At 43.8% G+C, this 19,917-nt stretch overlaps 1 protein-coding gene across 3 annotated transcripts in view; it reads right to left on the bottom strand.

Moving 5' to 3' along the window:
• GCFC2 (GC-rich sequence DNA-binding factor 2) overlaps nt 1–19,917 on the bottom strand; it is a 236,024-nt gene that overhangs the window by 14,553 nt on the left and 201,554 nt on the right. For 2 of the 3 annotated variants that reach the window (XM_069236040.1, XM_069236041.1), the window contains exons 15-16: nt 8,475–8,541; nt 776–922 (exon numbers count right to left, since the gene is read on the bottom strand). In XM_069236040.1, coding sequence (XP_069092141.1) covers nt 776–922; nt 8,475–8,541 — 214 coding nt within the window. The remainder of the gene's footprint in view (nt 1–775; nt 923–8,474; nt 8,542–19,917) is intronic. The other variant, XM_069236043.1, reaches the window with a different exon arrangement.

Below are 19,917 nucleotides of genomic sequence, written 5' to 3'. Positions count from 1 at the left end.
CAGCTGTAGTAGACTGAACCACATTTGTAAAGGCTGCTTATTCAACAACTAATCAAACTGCAAGAAGGTATATTTCTTCATAAGGACCATAATGTTGTGCAGTGAAGCATTACCAGAGGATCCAACCACACATATGAAACTTCTGAAATTTTGATTTGGCATTATCCAATCCTATGACTTCCATCAACCCAATAATATAACATATAATTAAATTTTCAGTGGTACAAATGTGGAAATATAAACCCGTAGAAAATCTCTAATTATCAGGAGAATATTAATTTGATTTCAGGCACTAACGTTATAAAACATCTTCCAATGACACCCATATTGCCTATATAAGATTATCATTAAGGTATCCTTGTGGGACCAGGGTAAGTCAAATATCTGAAAATAACATGCAGGAAATTTACTATGGGCATCTAGTTGGTGGTAGCTTTCCTTTGATCAGTAGTGTATTATAAAGAAGTTAGCCCCCTATACATCTCTGGAAGTTCAGACCTCTTTAAAGTTCTGTTCTAAATATAACAATTTGTTTTTGAAGGTAAAACGGTACGATATATGTTAACATATTAAACAATCTATATATTGGTTCTGGAAGGGGGAACGTTTGTTTTCAGAGGAAATAAAAACATTTGTTACACTTAGCCCAGTTTTGTACAGCAAATTCACACATCAGAGCTACTAATGCAAATTACATCTAATGCTTAAAAAGGGTGGGCATGTCTGGGCACCGAAACATCTGGCAGGTGAAGTACATTGGTTCATGAGCATTTACCTGGCTACATTTTTCAAGGCTATGAGGACCGGGCGGAGCATTGAGGAGCATCAATATGAGATACCGATTTAACAGCTTGTCCAGACCAAGCTCTCGTAGCGTATGCTCTTCTACTAAGCCATCCCACTGAAGGATATTACGAAGTAGCTGAAATTATAATAAACAAAATTTACAGTACAAACAGGCTATGATTTGGTTCACCATCCAAGATAAAACAGTACATTTATCTCAAAATAATGCCATACCTGACTACAAACTGCCCGTTTGTTCAAAATATGCATAAGTAGATTCCTCCACACTAAACTATAAGTGATCTAAATGGCAAAAAACTGCAGTATCTCTCACATGGTGAATTGTAATAGGAGGTTATTAGTAAAGCTAAATGTGAGACCAAAGCTCATTAATGGCATAACAGAAGTTAACAAGTGGGATCTACAGTCCAGGGTATTGAAGGAGGAGGGTATATGTTTAATTAGAAATTGCAAAAATGAAGAGATGGACTTTGCATACGAAAATTGATAATAAAACACCACAACTTTGTACAGCACATTTCATTTACAGACTATAGTTATGAAAAAGATAAAAGTCATGACTTCAACTTGCACTGACAGGGATATGCTGTAAAATACTAATAAGAGGTTTCTTTTTTTGCCCACGAGGGTCTTGAATAAGAATGCACTTGCTCTTTAAAAGAATAGGTTGCATTCCTACCATTAAGCTGTTCTTGCTTTTTGCTTACAACTATTTTTATTTTATTTTTTGAAAAATTGTGTTGTATATTTTACATCTAAATTCTGTATTTGTTCTCCTTATGTGTGTTTATGAAAATGCTAATTTCAAAATTAAAGTTATTGGTGGAATTGGCACAGATATTACTACTTTTTAGTTGTTACACTTTGTCTTTGATATAAATATGATCTGCATAACCATGTGGAAATTGACAGGACAGAAGTGCTTGAACATGAAAATAAGTTACAGCCAACTAACTGAGATGCCATTGAGCAAATGCTTGAATGAAGAATCATTGTTTGTCCCAAATCCAAGTTCTATTTCAAAACAGCAATTCACAGAGTAAATCACAACTAAGTAAAGTGACATGACGGACAAACTCCTCTAAGCAGTATAGGAGTGATACTCAAACAAGCCTTTTTCCAGGCTTGCCAACACAGCTTGAATTCAGTGTAACAGGAAGAAAAGAGGCCAAAAGAAAACATACCAAACTCCATCTCCAATATTATCACCAGCCATGAAATTAAATCCATGCTACGCCTTCATCCCACACCCAGTCTCCATGAAGGACTCACCCCTTCCCTGAGATTTCTATTCAGTGATGCATGGTTTTGGATCAAAGAGTTTCACAAGCTGGAAGTTAGGAAAAGGAATACCTCACTAAGAGGAGGTTGGCAAGCTAAAAGCAATGGCTTGGAGGTCTGAGATGTCAGGAAACAAACTGAAAAAATCATTAGTGGATTTCCTGTTCGTATTATTTCACTGAAGAGAAAAACTTACTTAGGAGATGTTGGATGACAGTAAAAGATTGAATCAAAAATAGTGTGCAGAGCATAAAGCAGCTCACTGCAGCCCCTGCATCAGCTGTAGCAGGGGCAATAACGGCCCCACTGTGAACACCTCTGTAGACTCACCTGCTAGCTAATGCCAGAAAGGATGGAGGAAGGAGACTCAAAGGTAGTGCTGCACAGGAAATCAAGAGCACCACTCACAATTACCAAATCAAAACCTAAGTGACATAAGTAGGATGACAAATTATCATTTCACATTCAATCACAAAAACCTGCAATACTACCGGCAAAAGAGCCTGAGTTAGGGTCTCTCATGAAGTGATCCAGCAGACAAAAGGATGGTTACAATCCATGGAATTTGAGTGACCAACTAAGAGCCACCATCCAACCACCGGCTTCTTACCATCTAGTCCCAACAATCCCTACCCATTCCCTCCTACCTTTCCACCCATACTCATGTACGAACATGCATTGCTTCGTTCTCTAAACCACTGTTTAACATTTTGACTTCTGTGAATTCCCACTTAATCACTTGAACATGGGGACCCCCACTGCATCACTACTGGCATCAGGGAATCCTAACGCTGGGCCTGATTTAGAGTCTGGCAGAGGGGGTTATTCCATCACCAATGTGAAGATATCCCATCCGCCGCATTATGATCCTATAGTAGCCTATGGAGAATGTAACACTGTGGACGGGATATACGTCACGTTTGTGACAGAGTAACTCGTCCACCAAACTCTAAATCAGGCCCCAAGGCATTATTAGGAACCAGCCCCCCCAGCTTAAGCAACTTCAATAATCTGAACCGCAAAGCAATGTACAAAAATACACAAAACAAGCACTCACCAAACAAATACATACATTATATGAAATATTTTATTTAATTCACAAACAAATGTAAAACAATCAAACTTTTAATTTAAATGTGAAGGTTGGAGCTTTTTTTAAGTTCAACTGAGGACACCAATTGTCCATACTATATTCTAATCTAAGAATACCACCTTACATTTTGCCTCCAATATCAAATTCCTTCACATTTCCAAAACATTAAAAACATTTCAATTTCCATTTTGCTTTTTTACTTATATACACTTTATTAATATAGTATTATTTAATTTGGAAAGCAGTTGCAGATCCCCAGAGTAGGTGTCGCTATACCCCAGAGTCTCCCCCAACCACAGGTTAAGAAACACTGCTCTAGAAATGTTTTCCCCCTCACTCAAACAATGAAAATTCCCATTATTGCCCATTTGCAGTGGCCTGATACACATTCTATTTCTGTTTGAACAGATAATTTATGCTTAATATCTATATGTACTATAAACCAAAAGCTAATGCAGCCGAAGTGTATTGGAGTGAAATTTGAAAACTACAATTACAACATTCCTATGTGAAAAATTAACATATGCCAAATGCAAATTCATACAGTTCTGGTCAAAGAACAGAACAGAGGCAGACGTTATTGTTTCAGAAAGACGGGCATTTCTAATTAAATCATGTAGCGCATCAGCAGACATGGCAGATCTAGGAGCATGTAAAGGTGTTCAAGGAATAACAACAGGAGGCCATATTTTTGAGTCACTAGCTTCAAACATATTGCCCGACAGGAAGGAACTCGCCTTCCAGGAGTAATACTGTTTTTTTAAAATTTAGTAGGGCGGACCAAATTCAGCATCATGAGACAAAGGCTGGAGCAGGTGATTCAGCAGGACAGAACAGGAAAAAAGTATGTAATTCAGACTATTTAAAATGGTCAACCACAAAAGGTGATAGGAGGAATGCTTGTATTAAGTCTAAGCACTGGTAATCACTCAGAGTAGCATTCCAACCCACAGTTGCTTCAATGTGGAACCAATAATAAGCAGATCAGTGTTCAACCTATTCCAGTAGGAACAGTCCAGGCCAGGTCCTTCCTGAACCAGAACACAAGCAACCCAACACTGGTTTCAACCTGAGTGGAGCTCTTCTGTCAGAAATAGCTTTGCACAGTGAGCACAGGAATTACATCAGGGCACACCCTCGGCCACATAATGATTTACATCAAACACCCGAAAGGTGATAGCAGGAATGTTTGCAATAAGACTAACCACTGGTAATTGCTTGGCTAGCATTTCAACCCATTGTTCTTTTGCCCACCATGCCACCTCAATTTGTGTGATTGATGTAAAACGCTAAGTGGCCAAGAGTAGGCCCAGACATGGGTTCCTTGATTACTGCTCCACAGGATCCACGCTACCCATCACAGAGAAGGCTGAAAACGAACAGGGGTTGCTAGTGTTCCCTTCTAGAGGGGGCCTGGACTGGCAGTTCTGAATGGACTGTTGCAATGAGGAGCACAGTCAAGTACTGCTTTGCATAAGGCAGGACGTTGTCTAGAGTGACAGTGAGTGAAAAACAATGGGTTGGAATGCTCCCTTGAGTTATTGCCAGTGGATAGATTACTTGCAAGCATTCCTCCCATCATCTTTTGTGTGACTGATATTTATAACAGTCTTCTGGTTGAATAGCTTTTGGTGTTTTAAGCTCATAAAGACACTGCAATGTTTTGGTCATGCTCAGTAACAGCAGGTCAACAAACAAGACACAGATGTCATCCTGGTTCCTGCTGTGTCCAACCAGCCTCCAAAGAACTTGGGCAGCCCACTCCCCGCCAGTGGCTCCTTGATGAGATTATATCTCCAGCTACCCCTGTCTTTTTTTATCTACATCATTTAAACAGACTTTACCTAGAGGCATCAAAATTACTTTTAGACAAACTGCAATGAGTCCACAACTCAGGATCAAGACTGCTCCTACATGTCAAACCCTGTGATCACATTACCCAAGCCTCTTGACTCTTCATTGACTACAGGTTTCAAACCAGATAATTTATAAGAAGTGTGCATAACACACTTCAAGGTAGAAGATCGTTGTTTTACACTCACTGACCTAAACAAGCCCTCTCTGTGTCAACTCACTTACAAATTAAGATGATATTCTTCAACAAATCCAGACTGGGAGATTTGTCCGTCTCAGTCCAAGCCTGTAAACCTTGGAACTTATTCACTATTCATATATGGAAATCACAAAATCATCATGCCAGGAGGACAAAATAAAAATGGCTCTTCAAGCTTCAGACCACTGTATGTTATTTATTCTCTTCCAGACAACACCGATCAATACCCAAAACACAGCAATCTTCTAAACCGTATGCCACGCCAAACAATCACAGGTGATATAAACAAGATACTCAGATGCTCGACCCAAAAATCACTGACCAAACCCATTCTGTATCAGATCCACCGTAGGATGATGCATCAGTCAGGTTTGTTGAACACATACTGCTTGAAGGATACTCTATTCTTTCTCAAATGCCCTATTTATAATGGCACACATACAAGCAGTCCTTGTTTGCTGCAACACAACCAGACCACACGTCAGGACCTCAGAGATCAACCCAAACTCACCCCCATATGACATGCTGTAATCAAACATTCTCCAACCAATCATAAAGCCCACCTGTAATATCCTGGGCTAAATTGAGGGTTCAGATATCACACTAGTGGCAGTTGCATAATAGATATACTACGTAAATGACATCTCTTTCCCAGCAAAGAGAAAATATTGACAAGCCATGTGTGTTTGCGTCTACTACTCTGCTACAATTTTCAATTTATTCAACTACCTCTGGTCATCGCAACACTACTGGGGAAGTACTAGGAGAGCAATTTGCTTTGTTCCTGTATGAAGTGTGTTTGGCGCTGCTGTAAGGCATTACTAAATACTACTATTATGAGAAAAGTGAGAGTGGATTACCCTACAGTTATTTTGAAGAAAAGAAAAGGAAAAGAAAAAAAACTGAAAAGGAAAGAAAGCAAAAGAAAAGAAGACGCGCATGCTGGAATTGAGGCTTGTGAACACATTTTTACAACAGGAAAGTGATCCTGCAAGCAACAATTCCCACATGACAGCAAGAAGATAACATGATAACTTTAAATGTGGAAGACACCTAGCTTCCTATAATCATTAGAAAAGCATACTTTTTGAGTTTAGAGCTAGGCACAAAATACCTTGAGGTTACAGTGCTTCTACTTAGATACAATCATAGCACGTGGATCATACATTTTGCTGAAGGTTCAACTCTCAATAAAGTAGAAGGCTTTCACATCCATCAGTTCCAGGGTAAATGGCTAGTCAAGACCATTTTTACAGCATATACTACTACAGCTCTTCAGGCAACAGCAGGTTTGTTGCACCAACTTGTGTTCTTCATGTTCTGTGAAAATAGTTTGCAGGGCCTCTGATCAGAGGTTGGTTTGTTAGTACCATTATGGGCAGCTGCATTCAAACACCTCTGCAGGCAAACACCAGGCTTTTCAGAGGAAACTGTAGAGCCTTCTAAGTCAGGTAGGTAGCCTTTCTGTGGCGTCCGATATTCTCCTGGATGGGTACCCACGAGACTACAAGAGTACCGTCAGGCTAAGTGAATCCAATCACTGGCAACTGGGAGGAAAAGGTAAGTATTTCATTTTATGCTTCTCAATTCCTAACCTGGTGGATGAAAATAAGTAACTAGATGATACATTGTGCTTTTGTAGACACCATGATGCATACATAGCTGTCACCAGTGCTCTTTAAGGCTGGGCTGAGAGAGCATGCACAAGAGACAACTTTATTATATCTGGTCTCCTAAAGCAATTCTGAACCACAGCATCATGCTGGGGTTCCAAGTTATCCATCTGCTGTTTCAAGCTTTTCTTCCAGTGCTGTGAAAGAAACTGGTGGTAACAAGGATGAACAATACCAGCAGCATGTGCTTTGTGTCTAATAAAGTGGGCTGAGATTTTAGATCGTCTTGAAGGAACCTTAGGAATTGTGGCCATGGCTTTTTCAGCACATTATCAACATATAATTGGACTATGCACTGCAAGCAGGTCTACAATAAACTAACTGCTCTAAAAGAACAATAAAATCCCATGAAGAAATGCTGGAAGACAGAAGAAATTACAAAGCTCACTTTCCATGTTAAAGCTGGGGTCCTTGGGGAATACATGAAATATCAGTTGGCGCAAGGCATCAGTATGTTTTTCTACAACTCTTGAGATCTGCAGCTATCCTGAAGCACAGGTGATATGGCTCACCGATTCTAATTGCACTCAAACGTGAGATGCAAATCTGGACCCTTCGTTTAAAGCTTCCATTGAGATCAGATCTTTACAGAAGTAGGGGCAGGATTCTGCAACACAACCTGCCTCTGCACAAATCAATAGTCTGAAGCATGAAGCGGCATGGTTGGGCCATTTAAATATGCTTACAGTCTCCACGCAGATTCTGAGTGGATCTTGTCATGTAACTACAGAGACTTTCCATTCTTTCCCGTGAAGGGAATTCTAGACCTAGAGTTTGAAACCTCTCACCTACTCCATTTGTCAAGAAAAATACTGTAATACTCTCATCAGGGTAAATCAAGATAAGCAGGACGTTTACCCACTTGAATGCTCCAGTACTATCCTCGCTAATCCATGTACTTCTATTATACCTCACTGAAATAGAAACATCCTTTATAGTATTGTTCTGCCAACAAGACAAATCGAAGAACACGCATCCTGATCCCTCTCGGGTGGTGTCTAATTCCCACTTGGATCATTTCCCCAATTTAAAGATTCCCATCCCTTCCTGCCCCCCCAATTTCTCAACCATGGCTACAAAAGATATTGAAAATCATAAGGGTGGGCTGATATTATATTTGTTATCGTAGAATTGTACTTCTATTGTGTTACAGACTAGGTGCTTTTGGCCAAGAAGCATCCAACTAAGCAGGGTCCAGGTGGAATGTCACTTGTTTCAAGTTCTTGTGTCAAAAATGTAAATGGGCAGTAAGCTAGTAACAGGGGTAAATATGTATTTGGTTGTGATTTTTGTGAGGAAAATCTGTGGTAGAATTATTACTACAACTAAATAACTTTTCTCTGCCCGTTTAGCACTGTATGCCATCCTTTTCACCCACAAAGTGCAAAGTAATATATTTTAACGTACAAAGCCAGTCAAAACTGGATATTTAATGGGATTTGTCCATGTCTTTGGTATCAAGAAACAAAGAGGAAGATGTCTTTCAGGGACTCCTCCTTTTTACAAAATTATGTAATACATCCAAGTGAGAGACAATTGAGCCAAAATGGTACCATTAGATACTTACTTTCACTGCTATCCAAAACTGTCTTTCTTGGAACAGAGCACGTGGTGATTTAATATCCTCTACAGAGCTGGTAAAAGAGAACAAAACATGGAATGTTTATGTGCAATTTATACAGGCTACAATGTATGCACAATTGTTTCATGTTTCCACTGAGGTAATATTGAAGAACATATTAATTAATATTGTATTTGAACAATATCCAGTCTTCAAGCCGGAATCACTTGTTAGAGAATATTAGAGCAGATAGATGGGCTAGACTTATGCTGTTCAAATTCCCCCCCTTTTTAGAATTCTAAAAAAATTCCCATAGCTCCCTTCAGAGCCTGAGATTATAGCAGATTCACATAAGTACTCACATGTGTAAATGTGGCTCAATATGTTTTTATTTTCCACGAAAAAATATATTTCTCTGTAGCAAAAACTTTCACTTTACCTCAAACTATTTTGCAGGTGTTCCCCTTTGAACTTAAAAATACATCATAAGTCTTCACACATTTTTAAGCCGGGGAAGAAAACATGTAAAAGGTGTGAATTTGTACACCCCTGACAGCCTTCACCACCTTTTATAGGTCTTTAAACCTCAAAGCACCCATAACTGGCCTTTGGTCACAGAATGCAGTAGAACGTGTGGATTTACACTTGGACATGATGGTATTTAGGAAGACCCTTAAATAAACAATGAAAGATGCAACTAGAGACACCCTGTTATCACAAAGAAAATATTATTGTGCTGGAAAGGCTTATGTTACATCTAAAACTCACTCGACAAGCTATGCTGGTTACATGACTAGCTGGATTTTTCACAAACAGCTCAAAACCCTATCCAACTGAAGTCTTGTTTCGGACTGTACTGTTGTATTGCTCTTATATTTCAAGGATTATTAATTTTAGTTTTGGAGAGTGAACCTATGCCCATGACCTGGTTTGTTTTTTAGAAATATGACAATTAAAACAACTAAACTGGGGAAGCAACATACATTCAAGATGGGCTGCTTGTGGTGCGACTGATGTAGTAACAAACTTGGAAGTATGTTTATATAATGAAGAGCAAACAACTGGATGGCCCAGAAGAACAAGTTACTTACGTTCAATAATGCCTTTTCCTGACAGACTATCTGGAAGCAGAGCCTTTATTTTAGGTTATCCCTTAGGTGTCAGGCTGGATCCGTAAGATTTTGAGCAGTACTCTGCAACACCACTAGGTGATGCAGAGCAGGTCCATGGCATAGGTGTCGCCTGTGCCAGATGTGACTTCTGCGGTGCCTATATAGGCACTACGATAGCATAATGACAGGTCCTTTTTGTGATTATTTCTGCACCAGAACCATGGAGCTATGTCAGAAGGCTGATCAACCAGTATGCAAATTCGAAGGGCCTACAAGATCCTTTTTAGGTCAAATAGTCCTGTTCATAGAATGTGAAGGAAGGGCGGGTGGGTAAGTAATCTGCACTCAGCTGGCCTATAGCAGATATGGCATTACAGAAGGTAAATACATTGTTCATCTTGTAGAGACGTCTAGCCGCAGATTCCTTATCTTGGAATATATACCAAAGCAATACATTCCCAGAGGTGGGCCTGTGAACTGGCTCAGACCAAAAAGTCTTGGAGGACTGAACAGGCAAAGTGCCTGTCATGACGGACCTGACTGCCAAAGCAACAGTATTTGGTAAATATGTGCAAGGATGCCTCACATAGCAGCCGGACAGATATCCAGGACAGGAACTCCACAAGCTAAGGCAGACAGCTTTGGCTCTGGTGGAATGAGCCTGCAAGCCCTCATGGTGTTGTTTCTTGAGCAATGCATAGCAGATCTTAATACAGAGTACAATCCATCTGGCCATGGTACATTCCTGCAATGCCGTCTCCATCATTTTCCCACAGTGAACCCCTACAAAAAGAGTTGATTGCCACTCGCTGTTCCTTGGTACAATCGATATAGGACAACGCCCTTTTAGAGTTCAGGCAGTAGAGTCTCACTTTCTCCTTGGCGGGGTGAGGTGGAGCAAAGAAAGTCATCAGCGTGATGTTTTGAATGGTGTATGGAAGTTGGATAGAAAGAGCCTGCCACTCGCTAATTCTCCTGGCCAATGTAATGACCATCAAGAAGACAATCCTAAGTGTCAAAAGTGTGAGAGGACAGCTATGCACATTGGTTCAAACCAAATTAAGATCCCTTTGAGACATAACAAAAGGTTTGGGAAGAAACATATGTTGAAGATCTTTTAGAAAACCTGTCACAATGGGTGACAAACAGGGAAGGTTGGTCTGGCAACAGCAAAAATGCACAGATGCACAAAAGATACTCCTTAACTATGCCCAGAGCAAGGCCTTGCCAGGCTAAGAATAAAACAAACACCACCACTTCGGACAGGGGGCAGAAAGTAGGTCAGTGTGCTTCTCTGCTTACCAAGCCTCAAACTTGTCCAAACAGCAGGCGTATACAAGTTTTGTTGTTGGGACGCATGGCTGCCAAGATGGCATCACAGACTTTAGGAGGAAGGCTGAAGACCCTCAACTGTCTCCGCTTAATCGCCACGCATAAAAGTGGAGCGTGCATATGTTTGGGTAAAGGACCTCATCCCGTTTCTGCAACAGAAGATTCTCTCGAAAGGGCAGCCTGATCGGGTGATAGACGACCATGATCAGGAGTTTATGGATACCAGGCAATATTCACCCAATCCGGAGCCACCAGGATGACTTGGATCCAGGGAAGGCGAAGCATCAGAGGAAAGGCGTATAGGAGTCCCATATTCCAGTCTAGTTAGATGTGTCTCTGAGCAAGAGCCACTTTGGAACCTACACTTTGAAGAAGTGCTGAACTTGAGGGTTCTCAGTGGTGGCATAAAGAACTGGCCTAGGTTCTCCCAGTACTGAAAGAGACCTAAAGCCACCTCTGAATGCAGATGACATTCGGAGTCCATGAGGCATGAACAGCTAAGTTCACCCGCCCTTGTCTTTAGAGATCCCAACAGCTGCTGCACAACCAGGAAAATGTCCCGAAGTTCTAACCAATTCCAGAGGCATGGAGCCTTCTGGTAGTGGGTCCATGACCCCAAACCTCCCTGATTGTTGCAGTACAACACAGCGGTAATATTATCTGTAAACATCTGGAAAATCTTCCTTTTAATGGAAGGAAGATAAGCTTTCAATGTCAAATAAATTGCCCTAATCTACAGAAGGCTGATGTGGAGCGGAGTCTCAGCCCCAGACCAGAGGCCTCTGATCTCCATCTCTCCCAGATGGCCGTCCCAGCCCACAAGCAATGCATTATCACCACTGTTAGCTATGGGTGGGGAAGGGAGAGAGGTCTGCCGCTGATCCAATTGTGATAACTACCACTACAGATCATTCGCAGTCTCCTTTAAAATGTGGACCACATTGTTGAGATTCCCATCATTTTGTGCCCACTGGGCCTTTAGATTCGACTGCAGAGCACGAATTTGCCATTGATCGTAGTTGACCAGTAGGTTGCAGGAGGCCATCAGCCCCAGCAGCCTCAGAATCAGTCTTACCAAAATCCAGGCAGTTGAAACATCGGGATCATTGCCAAAATGTCCTGGATTCTCCGCCCAGATGGTAGGCACTGAATTGCACCATGCTCAGGATGGCTTTGATTAAAGGGAGCATCTGAGAAGGAGTCTGGCATGACTTTGGCACATTTATAGAGAACCCCAGGGAATGCAAGAGGTCTGCCTTAACCTGGAGGTGGGCAACGACTGCCTGTGGCAAGCTCACATTTAGTAGGTAGTCTTCGAGGTAGAGGAAGACTGGAACCACTGAACTCCGTAGGTGTCCTGCAACCACTGCCAATACATTCAAGAATAGAAGAGGGGCACTGGTGAGGCCAAAGGGGAGCACAGCGAACTGGAAATTCTACTGGTCCACCGTGACCCAGAGATTACGTCGAAGAGCCTGCAGCAGGGGAACATAAAAATAAGCGTACTGCAAGTCCAATGCTAACATCCAGGGTCCAGCACAGACAGAACCTGAGCAAGTTTTAGTATCTTAAATTTCTCCTTTCTAAGGAAGGCATTGAAAGGGTGCAGATTTAGAATATGGTGGAGGCCTCTGACCTCCTTCGGCACCAGAAAGCAGTGAGAACAACCACCATGGCCTGCTTCTAATTAACCATGGGCGGCTTATGATGCTGGCACCCTCTTGATGGCTCCTTTGGCCAAAACAGCTTCCACTTCAACAAGGAAAGGTGGTCCTCTATCAGTCGAACAGAGGACAGTGGCAGGTGCAGTGGGGTTTCCAGGAGTGGAAGAGCATAACCCTGCAGGAAGATTTAGAGGATCCACTTCTCTGAAGTTATGCCTTTGCTACTGGGGCAGGTGGTGACTGATCTTGCCTCCAACAGGGTTCCCATGAAGTGCATACTTAAGGGGCTTGGAGGCTGCCTGGGGGCCTATTGGGCAGATCTCTTCCCTTGGTTCCCATGTAAACACATCAGCAGCCATAGAAAGGCTGGGAAGCCCATTGGTTGTGGTGGCTGGGCAGAAATGGATACAGTTCATAGCCCCTACTGTAGCCACAAAAGGGGTGAAAATAAGAAATAGGGTGGGTTGCGGCAAGTCCCAATGACCAGGTGGTGACCGTACTCTCCTTGAAGCGCTCAAGTGCTGAATCGGCTGTGTCTCCAAAAAAAAGCCACATCTCATCCAGGTATGGCGGCAGAGCACTGCTGATGAAGCAATGACCCTCCTCAGGGAGTATGTTGTGTCCTGCCAGATTCGGAATTGGAATTTGCTGGTGTCCCCGATAAAGGCAAGAACCTTGTTCAGGATCCCTCCTCCGAGATCATAGACAGCACTTGCACAACTGAATCCCATACATTGTGGCTATATCAGCTCAAGAGGCACACAGGGTTCACTGACCCAAGTGCAAGGCTGGGGGAAGGGAAAACTCTTCCCAAATGTATTGTGCCTCTTGGATTCCCTGTCTGGTGGAGTAGTAGGGAACATGCTTGGAATCAATCCAGACACAGGTCTGCATGACCAGGTTCTCAGGGATAAGGTGCTGGGTGAGGAAAGCTGGTTCCACAAGAGCAAGGGGGTGACAACGTGCCCAGGCTTGACCCATACCCTGAGCAGGACACCGGAGATGGCTTTGTTAAATGGAAGTGGGGGTTCTGTTTGGAATACCCCCAGTTGAAGCACCTGTCAATACATTAGGTTTGACTCAACAGAGGGCAACTGGAGGTTGAGAATATCCGCCATCCTCCTCATAACCATAGCAAAGGATGCCCCCTTCTCTGTATCCACACTAGAAGGAGAATAGACCAGTGTCTGCAAGTCACTGGCATCTGCTAATTCTTCATACCAGCTGTAATCCAACTAGGCCAAAGGGTCTTCATGGGGTGTCACGGTGGCTGTAAGGAAACTCAGATCTACCTCAGCCAAAATCCCCACAGGGACTGTTAAGGAAAGGCAACAAGGTCTACGACTCAGGCAGTTGCTGGGTTCACCCAGTGCCCGTGTCAGCATCTAATGACGCTGGTCTAGCTCCATGTCGGAGTCAGGAATGTCTATTAGTTCAATGCTAGAAATGGTGCAGCAGGACCAAACCCTGCTGCAGGTTGTGGATTCGGGACTGGGGTCGGTCTGGATCGAGAGGGCCACACTGGTGCAGAGGGGGAACTCACCGACAGAAGCCCAGCCGGAGCACCTTCCAGACCTGTGGGGCCCAAAGGCTCTCCAGAAGTTTCCGCACACCCAGATATGATGCACAGCTTCATAAACCTACCGGAGCTGGGCAGGTTTGCTCCGGCTCCAGAAAATTCAGGGAGGTGCACAGCAGCCCTAGGCTCAGGGTCTGCAGGTGGAGTGCAAGTGCAGGGCCGCAACTTGTGGCATCTTTAAGCATCGCATTCAAAGACGCAGATAAGTCTAACAGTGATTTTTTTCTGCATATGGAACTTACCCAACTACTACCGGCAACGCTGACCGATGGGAAGGACTAAGTGAGCCCATGACCTCCATGCAACCAGGAACTGGAGTGGGGTGGAGTTTTCAGATTTTGGGCCTCCAGGAATCTCATCTCCAGAATTAACTTCGGATTCACAGTGCTGCAGTTCGGACAGTTGTGGTCTGATTCCAGGCATGAGAGAGAAACCAAATGGGCTCTGTCACAGATATTTCCATGTCACAGGCCCCACAGGGTTGAAACCCCACAGATTTCTTAGGAACACCTCTAGCACACTGGGAGCAAAATGCTCAAGAAAGGATGACAAAAAATTTCAAAAACACAATAAAAAATTTAGCAGGGTAGCTCTTCTGCATCCACGCTGTTGGTATGGAAAGAAAGTAACTGATGTCAGTGCACTTGGATGGCACCTATATAGGAACTGCACAAGTCACATCCAGTGCAGACATTGCCAATGATGTTGACGTGGAGCCGCTCAATGCCACCTAGCAAGATTTTCCAGATCCAGGTTCATGCCGGGGGATATTCTAAGGTAAGGAATCTGCCGCTAGAAGTTTCTATCAGATGACAAGCATTCTTTAAATGGATTGCTTCACTCAACATAGTTGGACACCCAAAAGATGAAGAGCACTGTTAATAGCTCAACCTTGACTCCACCTCTTATTAGTTCAACCTCAATTTCACATGATATGGAAGCAGTAGCAGTGGGGTAGTTCCAGAGGCTGGCAGGCAAGCTTGAATGCCTTCTTTGAGTCTTTTCTTGTTTTGTCTGTGAGATTATAGTGTGACAGGCTTGAATTCTGGTAGCGTGGTCAGGGCAGTTTTTGACCTTCATGGTGCTGTAAATCACACAGACTGAATAACATACCACAACTAATGGGAGCCTTTGTAGATCAACCAGGGTGTGGGTGGTATACCATTCTGTTTAGTCCTTCATTAATTAAATGGTGGCACAATATTTTGCTAGTTGGACGGTCAAATGTAATTGTTAGAACTGCGAAGTACCAGGGCATTGACTTTAGTTTGATATGTCTGCTAGAATAGCTTAAACAGCAAGAGCAAACCAATGTTTTATCTGAAATTGAGGTGGGTATCAATATAAAAGGCAGGTAATTTTGTGCAGGAAGTGATGAAACATGAGAAACGTGCTGCATGTTGTTGAGCTCAGTATGTATGTATGTATGTATGTTAGGTCTAGGTTTTGTTTCTTCCACTTTTATATAGCACAACCCCAGACCAAGTGCACTGGAACGCTTTACATGAGCACCAGATAACATTACACAAGGACAGATTTATGTTATTTATATAGGCACACAAAAATTAAGTGATTTGCCAAGAATCACAGGATGTTGATCCGAGGCCAGGATTCAAACCCAGCTCCAAAAGTGGCAGCTCAGGCCATTAGCCCTCCTCTCCTCCCCTAGGTTGCCATTTGAGAGAAGAATACAATCTGTTTATAGTTTTTCAATATGAGGTGGTGGCAGAAGCCTATTAGACATCCACATGTACAGATTCTGAGGATTAATGCTGTGTGGTGAGCCCTTAGGCTATGTAAGAAAGCAATTAATGGCCTTGCAAAAGTGTAATGACACCAGTAAAAGAAAGCTAAGAGATTCCGGATGAATGCTCCAAGTAGGAAAATGCCACTGTTGGCATGGTTACCACCCCGTTCACTTGTTGCCTAGTGTTGATGCCAACTTTGATTAAAAGTGAGCTGGGACCCTGCTAACCAGGCCCCCACACGAGTGTTCTTTCCATAAAACTGTACCTTTGTTTCCACAATTGGCACAGCCCTGCCACACACTAAAGTCCTTTGTAAAAGGTACCCATGGTACCAAGGGCCCGTGGCCAGGGGAGGTTTCTAAGGGGACTGCAGCATGTATTATGCCACGCAGGGGACTCCTCACTCAGCACATGCATACTGCCTTGCACCTTGTGTGTGCTGGTGGGGAGAAAAAGACAGTCGACATGACACCCCTCTCAGGGTGCCATGCCCAGAAACCACTGCAAGTCACCCCTCTAGCAGACCTTACAGCTGTAAGGCAGGGTGCACTATACCACAGGTGAGGGCATAGCTGCATGAGCAATATGCCCCTAAAGTGTCTAATTCTATTCTTAGACATTGTAAGTGCCATGTAGCCATTTTGAGTTATATGGTCTGGGAGTTTGTCATTACGAACTCCACCGCACCATAATGGCTTCACTGAATACTGGGAAGTTTGGTATCAAACTTCTCAGCACAATAAACCCACACTGATGCCAGTGTGGAATTTATTGAAAAATGCACACATCTGCCCATCTGCTAGTGTAGGACTGACCGGTCTGAGCCAACCTGCCACTTTCAGACGAGTTTCTGGCCAGATGGCGTGAGTACCTTTGTGCACTCTGTGGCCAAAAACAAAGCCTCTCCTGGGTAGAGGTGCTTCACACCTCCCCCTACAGGAACTAACACCTGGCGGTAAGCCTTAAAGGCTCAAGCCTCGGATCACAGTGCCCCAGGGCACCCCAGCTAGTGGAGATGCCCGCCCCCCGTATAAAGCCGTACTTTTGGCGGCAAGTCCGGCAGGAAAATTAGGGAAAACTGAGGAGTGACCACCCAAGCCAGGACCACCCCTAAGGTGTCCAGAGCTGAGGTGACCCCCTCCCTGCAGAATCCTCCATCTTGGTTTGGAGGACAGGGACCAAAGGGATAGGAATGTGCCCCCCCACCCCTCCCCAAATGGAGTGGGCACAAAGAGGGTGCAGCCACCCTCAGGGACAGTAGCCATTGGCCACTGCCCTCTAACCCCTAACAGCCAGGACAACCCCTAAGGTGTCCAGAGCTGAGGTGACCCCCCCCCTCCCACCCCCCTGCAGAATCCACCATCTTGGTTTGGAGGACAGTGACCAATAGTGATAGGAATATGCTCCCCTCCCCCAAAGGGAGGGGGCACAAGGAGGATGTAGTCACTCTCAGGGACAGTAGCCACTGGCTACTGCCCTCTGACCCCTAACACGCCCCTAAATCTAGGATTTAAGGGCCTCCCTGAACCCAGCTCACCAGATTCCTGGTGACCTACAAGCAGAAGAAGCCTGCTAATCTGAAACCCAAACCGAGAAGAAGGAAGACAACAATTGCTTTGGCCCCAGCCCTACCGGCCTGTCTCCTGCTTCAAAGAACCTGCAAAAAGACTAGCGACACGTCCAGCAGGCCCAGCGACCTCTGCCAACTTCAGAGGACTGCCCTGCACCCAAAAGGACCAAAAACTCCAGAGGACAGCGGCTCTGTCTGAAGAAACGTACAACTTAGGACTCCCACCACACTCCAGATGCGTGAGTCTTGACCCCTGTGCACCCGACGCCCACGGCCCGTGTCCAGGTGGTCTACCCAGCAAGAAAGGGTCCCCAAGCGATTGGGAGCAAGAACCCACCCTGGGTTGACCCCTCCAAACCTCCACGACGAAGCCTGAAGAAGGAATCCCTAGGATCCCCATGACCGCGAGCTCCGTATGAAGATATCCCACTCCCAGAGGACACACTGCCCCGCAGCCCATAGGCCTTGGAGAAATTGACCCCCAGCACAGCATTAACCAGCAGACGGCTCTTCTCCCTGTCCAGTCGGTGGTTTACCTGAGAAGTCTGCACCCTCAGAGTGACCCCCACGGTCCCCTCAGAGTTAAGATTGAAAACCCGACACCCTGTTTGCACCCTGCACCCGCCCCAGTGCCGCTGAGGGTGCATGCTTGGGGCCCCTCCAGTGCTCTCATGAACCCCCCTGGTCTGCCCTCCAAGTCGTGGGTACTTACCTGCTAGCTGACCGGATTACAAGTACCCCCTGTCTCCATAGGAGCCAAGTTAATTTGGTTCCTCTTTGACCTCTGCCCCGACCGGCCCGTGTTGCTGGTGGTGGGTGTCTGGGGTTAACTTGAACCCCCAACGACGGACTGCCTACACCCTGGAGATAAGAGCTGTAAGTTGTATACTTACCTGCAAAACTGAACTACCTTTCCCCCCCCAGGAACTGTTGAAAATTGTCCACGTTTAAAAGAAAACTGTATACATTGTCGATTCTATTCAAAGTCCTGATCATATATATGCAAAGTACCTTTCATTTTACTTACCTGCAAACTGAATCTCGTGGTTCTGGAAATAAATTAACAAAACATATTTTTCTATATAAAATCCTGTTGGTCTGCAGTTAAGTCATTGTGTGTATTTCTTCTATTGCTTGTGTGTGTACAACAAATGCTTAACACTACCATCTGACAAACCTAACTGCTCAACCACACAATCACAAATAGAGCATTAGTATTATCTATGTTAGCCTCTGTCAAGCCTCTGGGGAATCCCTTGACTCTGTGCACACTATATCTCATTTTGATGTAGTATTTCCAGAGCCAGCGTTCTACACTCCCCGACTCACAGGCAAAACTGCTGGCACAGAAACAGGCAGACCCATTTATGAGATGAGGCAGGTTCATTAAAACCCCTCTTTGCCCTGTTCCCTGGTTGTAATTTTGTACAAGAGGAATATTTAAATAGATTTTATCCCCTTCATGCAACAGTGTGAAAGCCCTCAGGTTACTTGTCACACCTACAGGCAAAAGTACACCAGATGCAAGAGAATTAGGCCACCCACCAGCTCTCAAAACAGCTCCCAGTAAATTCACTACAAATAAGTCATACCAGGTGAGGAGTGACCCAATAATGAATGAAGCATGCCAACTAGAACTAGAATGGGAGATAGTCTGATTTTCTTTTTAAGAACAGACTAAAACTGAAGTCGAACTCCCAAACTCGACTTCTAGATATTATTAGTACCTTATTGCCTATATGAATGAATAATAGTAGGTCACCTGGTTGCAAATTTGCTGCCACGCTTATCAGCTGAATCAACACATCATCCAGTCAGAGAGAACTATAACTGTTCCTTCTTTCAGGATGAAGATAATCTTCAGACCCTTAAAGAGGGTCCCACAGATTTGTCCCAACTCTTTAAGCAGTGGTACTGGCAGCTTTTATAGATCTACCTATCACCTTCATGCCAAGAGAATACAAGCACTTAATGTGTTTGTCTGGCATCACCATAAACAAAGGAGCAGCAGAGAGGCTCTCTCACACCGCTAAAACGTTGACAGAGTCAAACTATAGCAATAGCCTACTGTTCTTGTGCCTCTACCACCCAGGATACAAAGGCCCTATTTTCTATCCTAGTATCAGCTCAAAGAATGAATCTCCTCCCTTAAACACTTCTTCACAGACTCCTCAGAAAGGAATACTGCTGTCTTCTCTCACCAATTTCAACACCACTAACAAACCCCTGTAGTAAAGTAACAAAGATAACAGAAGATTGTCAAAGTGTAAGTTTAGTGGGTAGAAATAAATATGTCCAAGTATAATATCTAGTGTTGAGCTTATTATATTTAGTCCGTACATATTGAGGCTTCTTGACTGTTTCAAAGACTCTTGGACGATGTTTAGTGTAGTGAAGATCTGTTCATTAACCTACGTTGTTTGCATGTGTATGTTCTTACAGAG

The sequence above is a fragment of the Pleurodeles waltl genome, chromosome 5 (assembly GCF_031143425.1).
Source record: "Pleurodeles waltl isolate 20211129_DDA chromosome 5, aPleWal1.hap1.20221129, whole genome shotgun sequence".
Taxonomy (NCBI): domain Eukaryota; kingdom Metazoa; phylum Chordata; class Amphibia; order Caudata; family Salamandridae; genus Pleurodeles; species Pleurodeles waltl.
The sequence above is the reverse complement of the archived record's forward strand: the minus strand, read 5'-3'. Positions and strand labels throughout refer to the sequence as shown.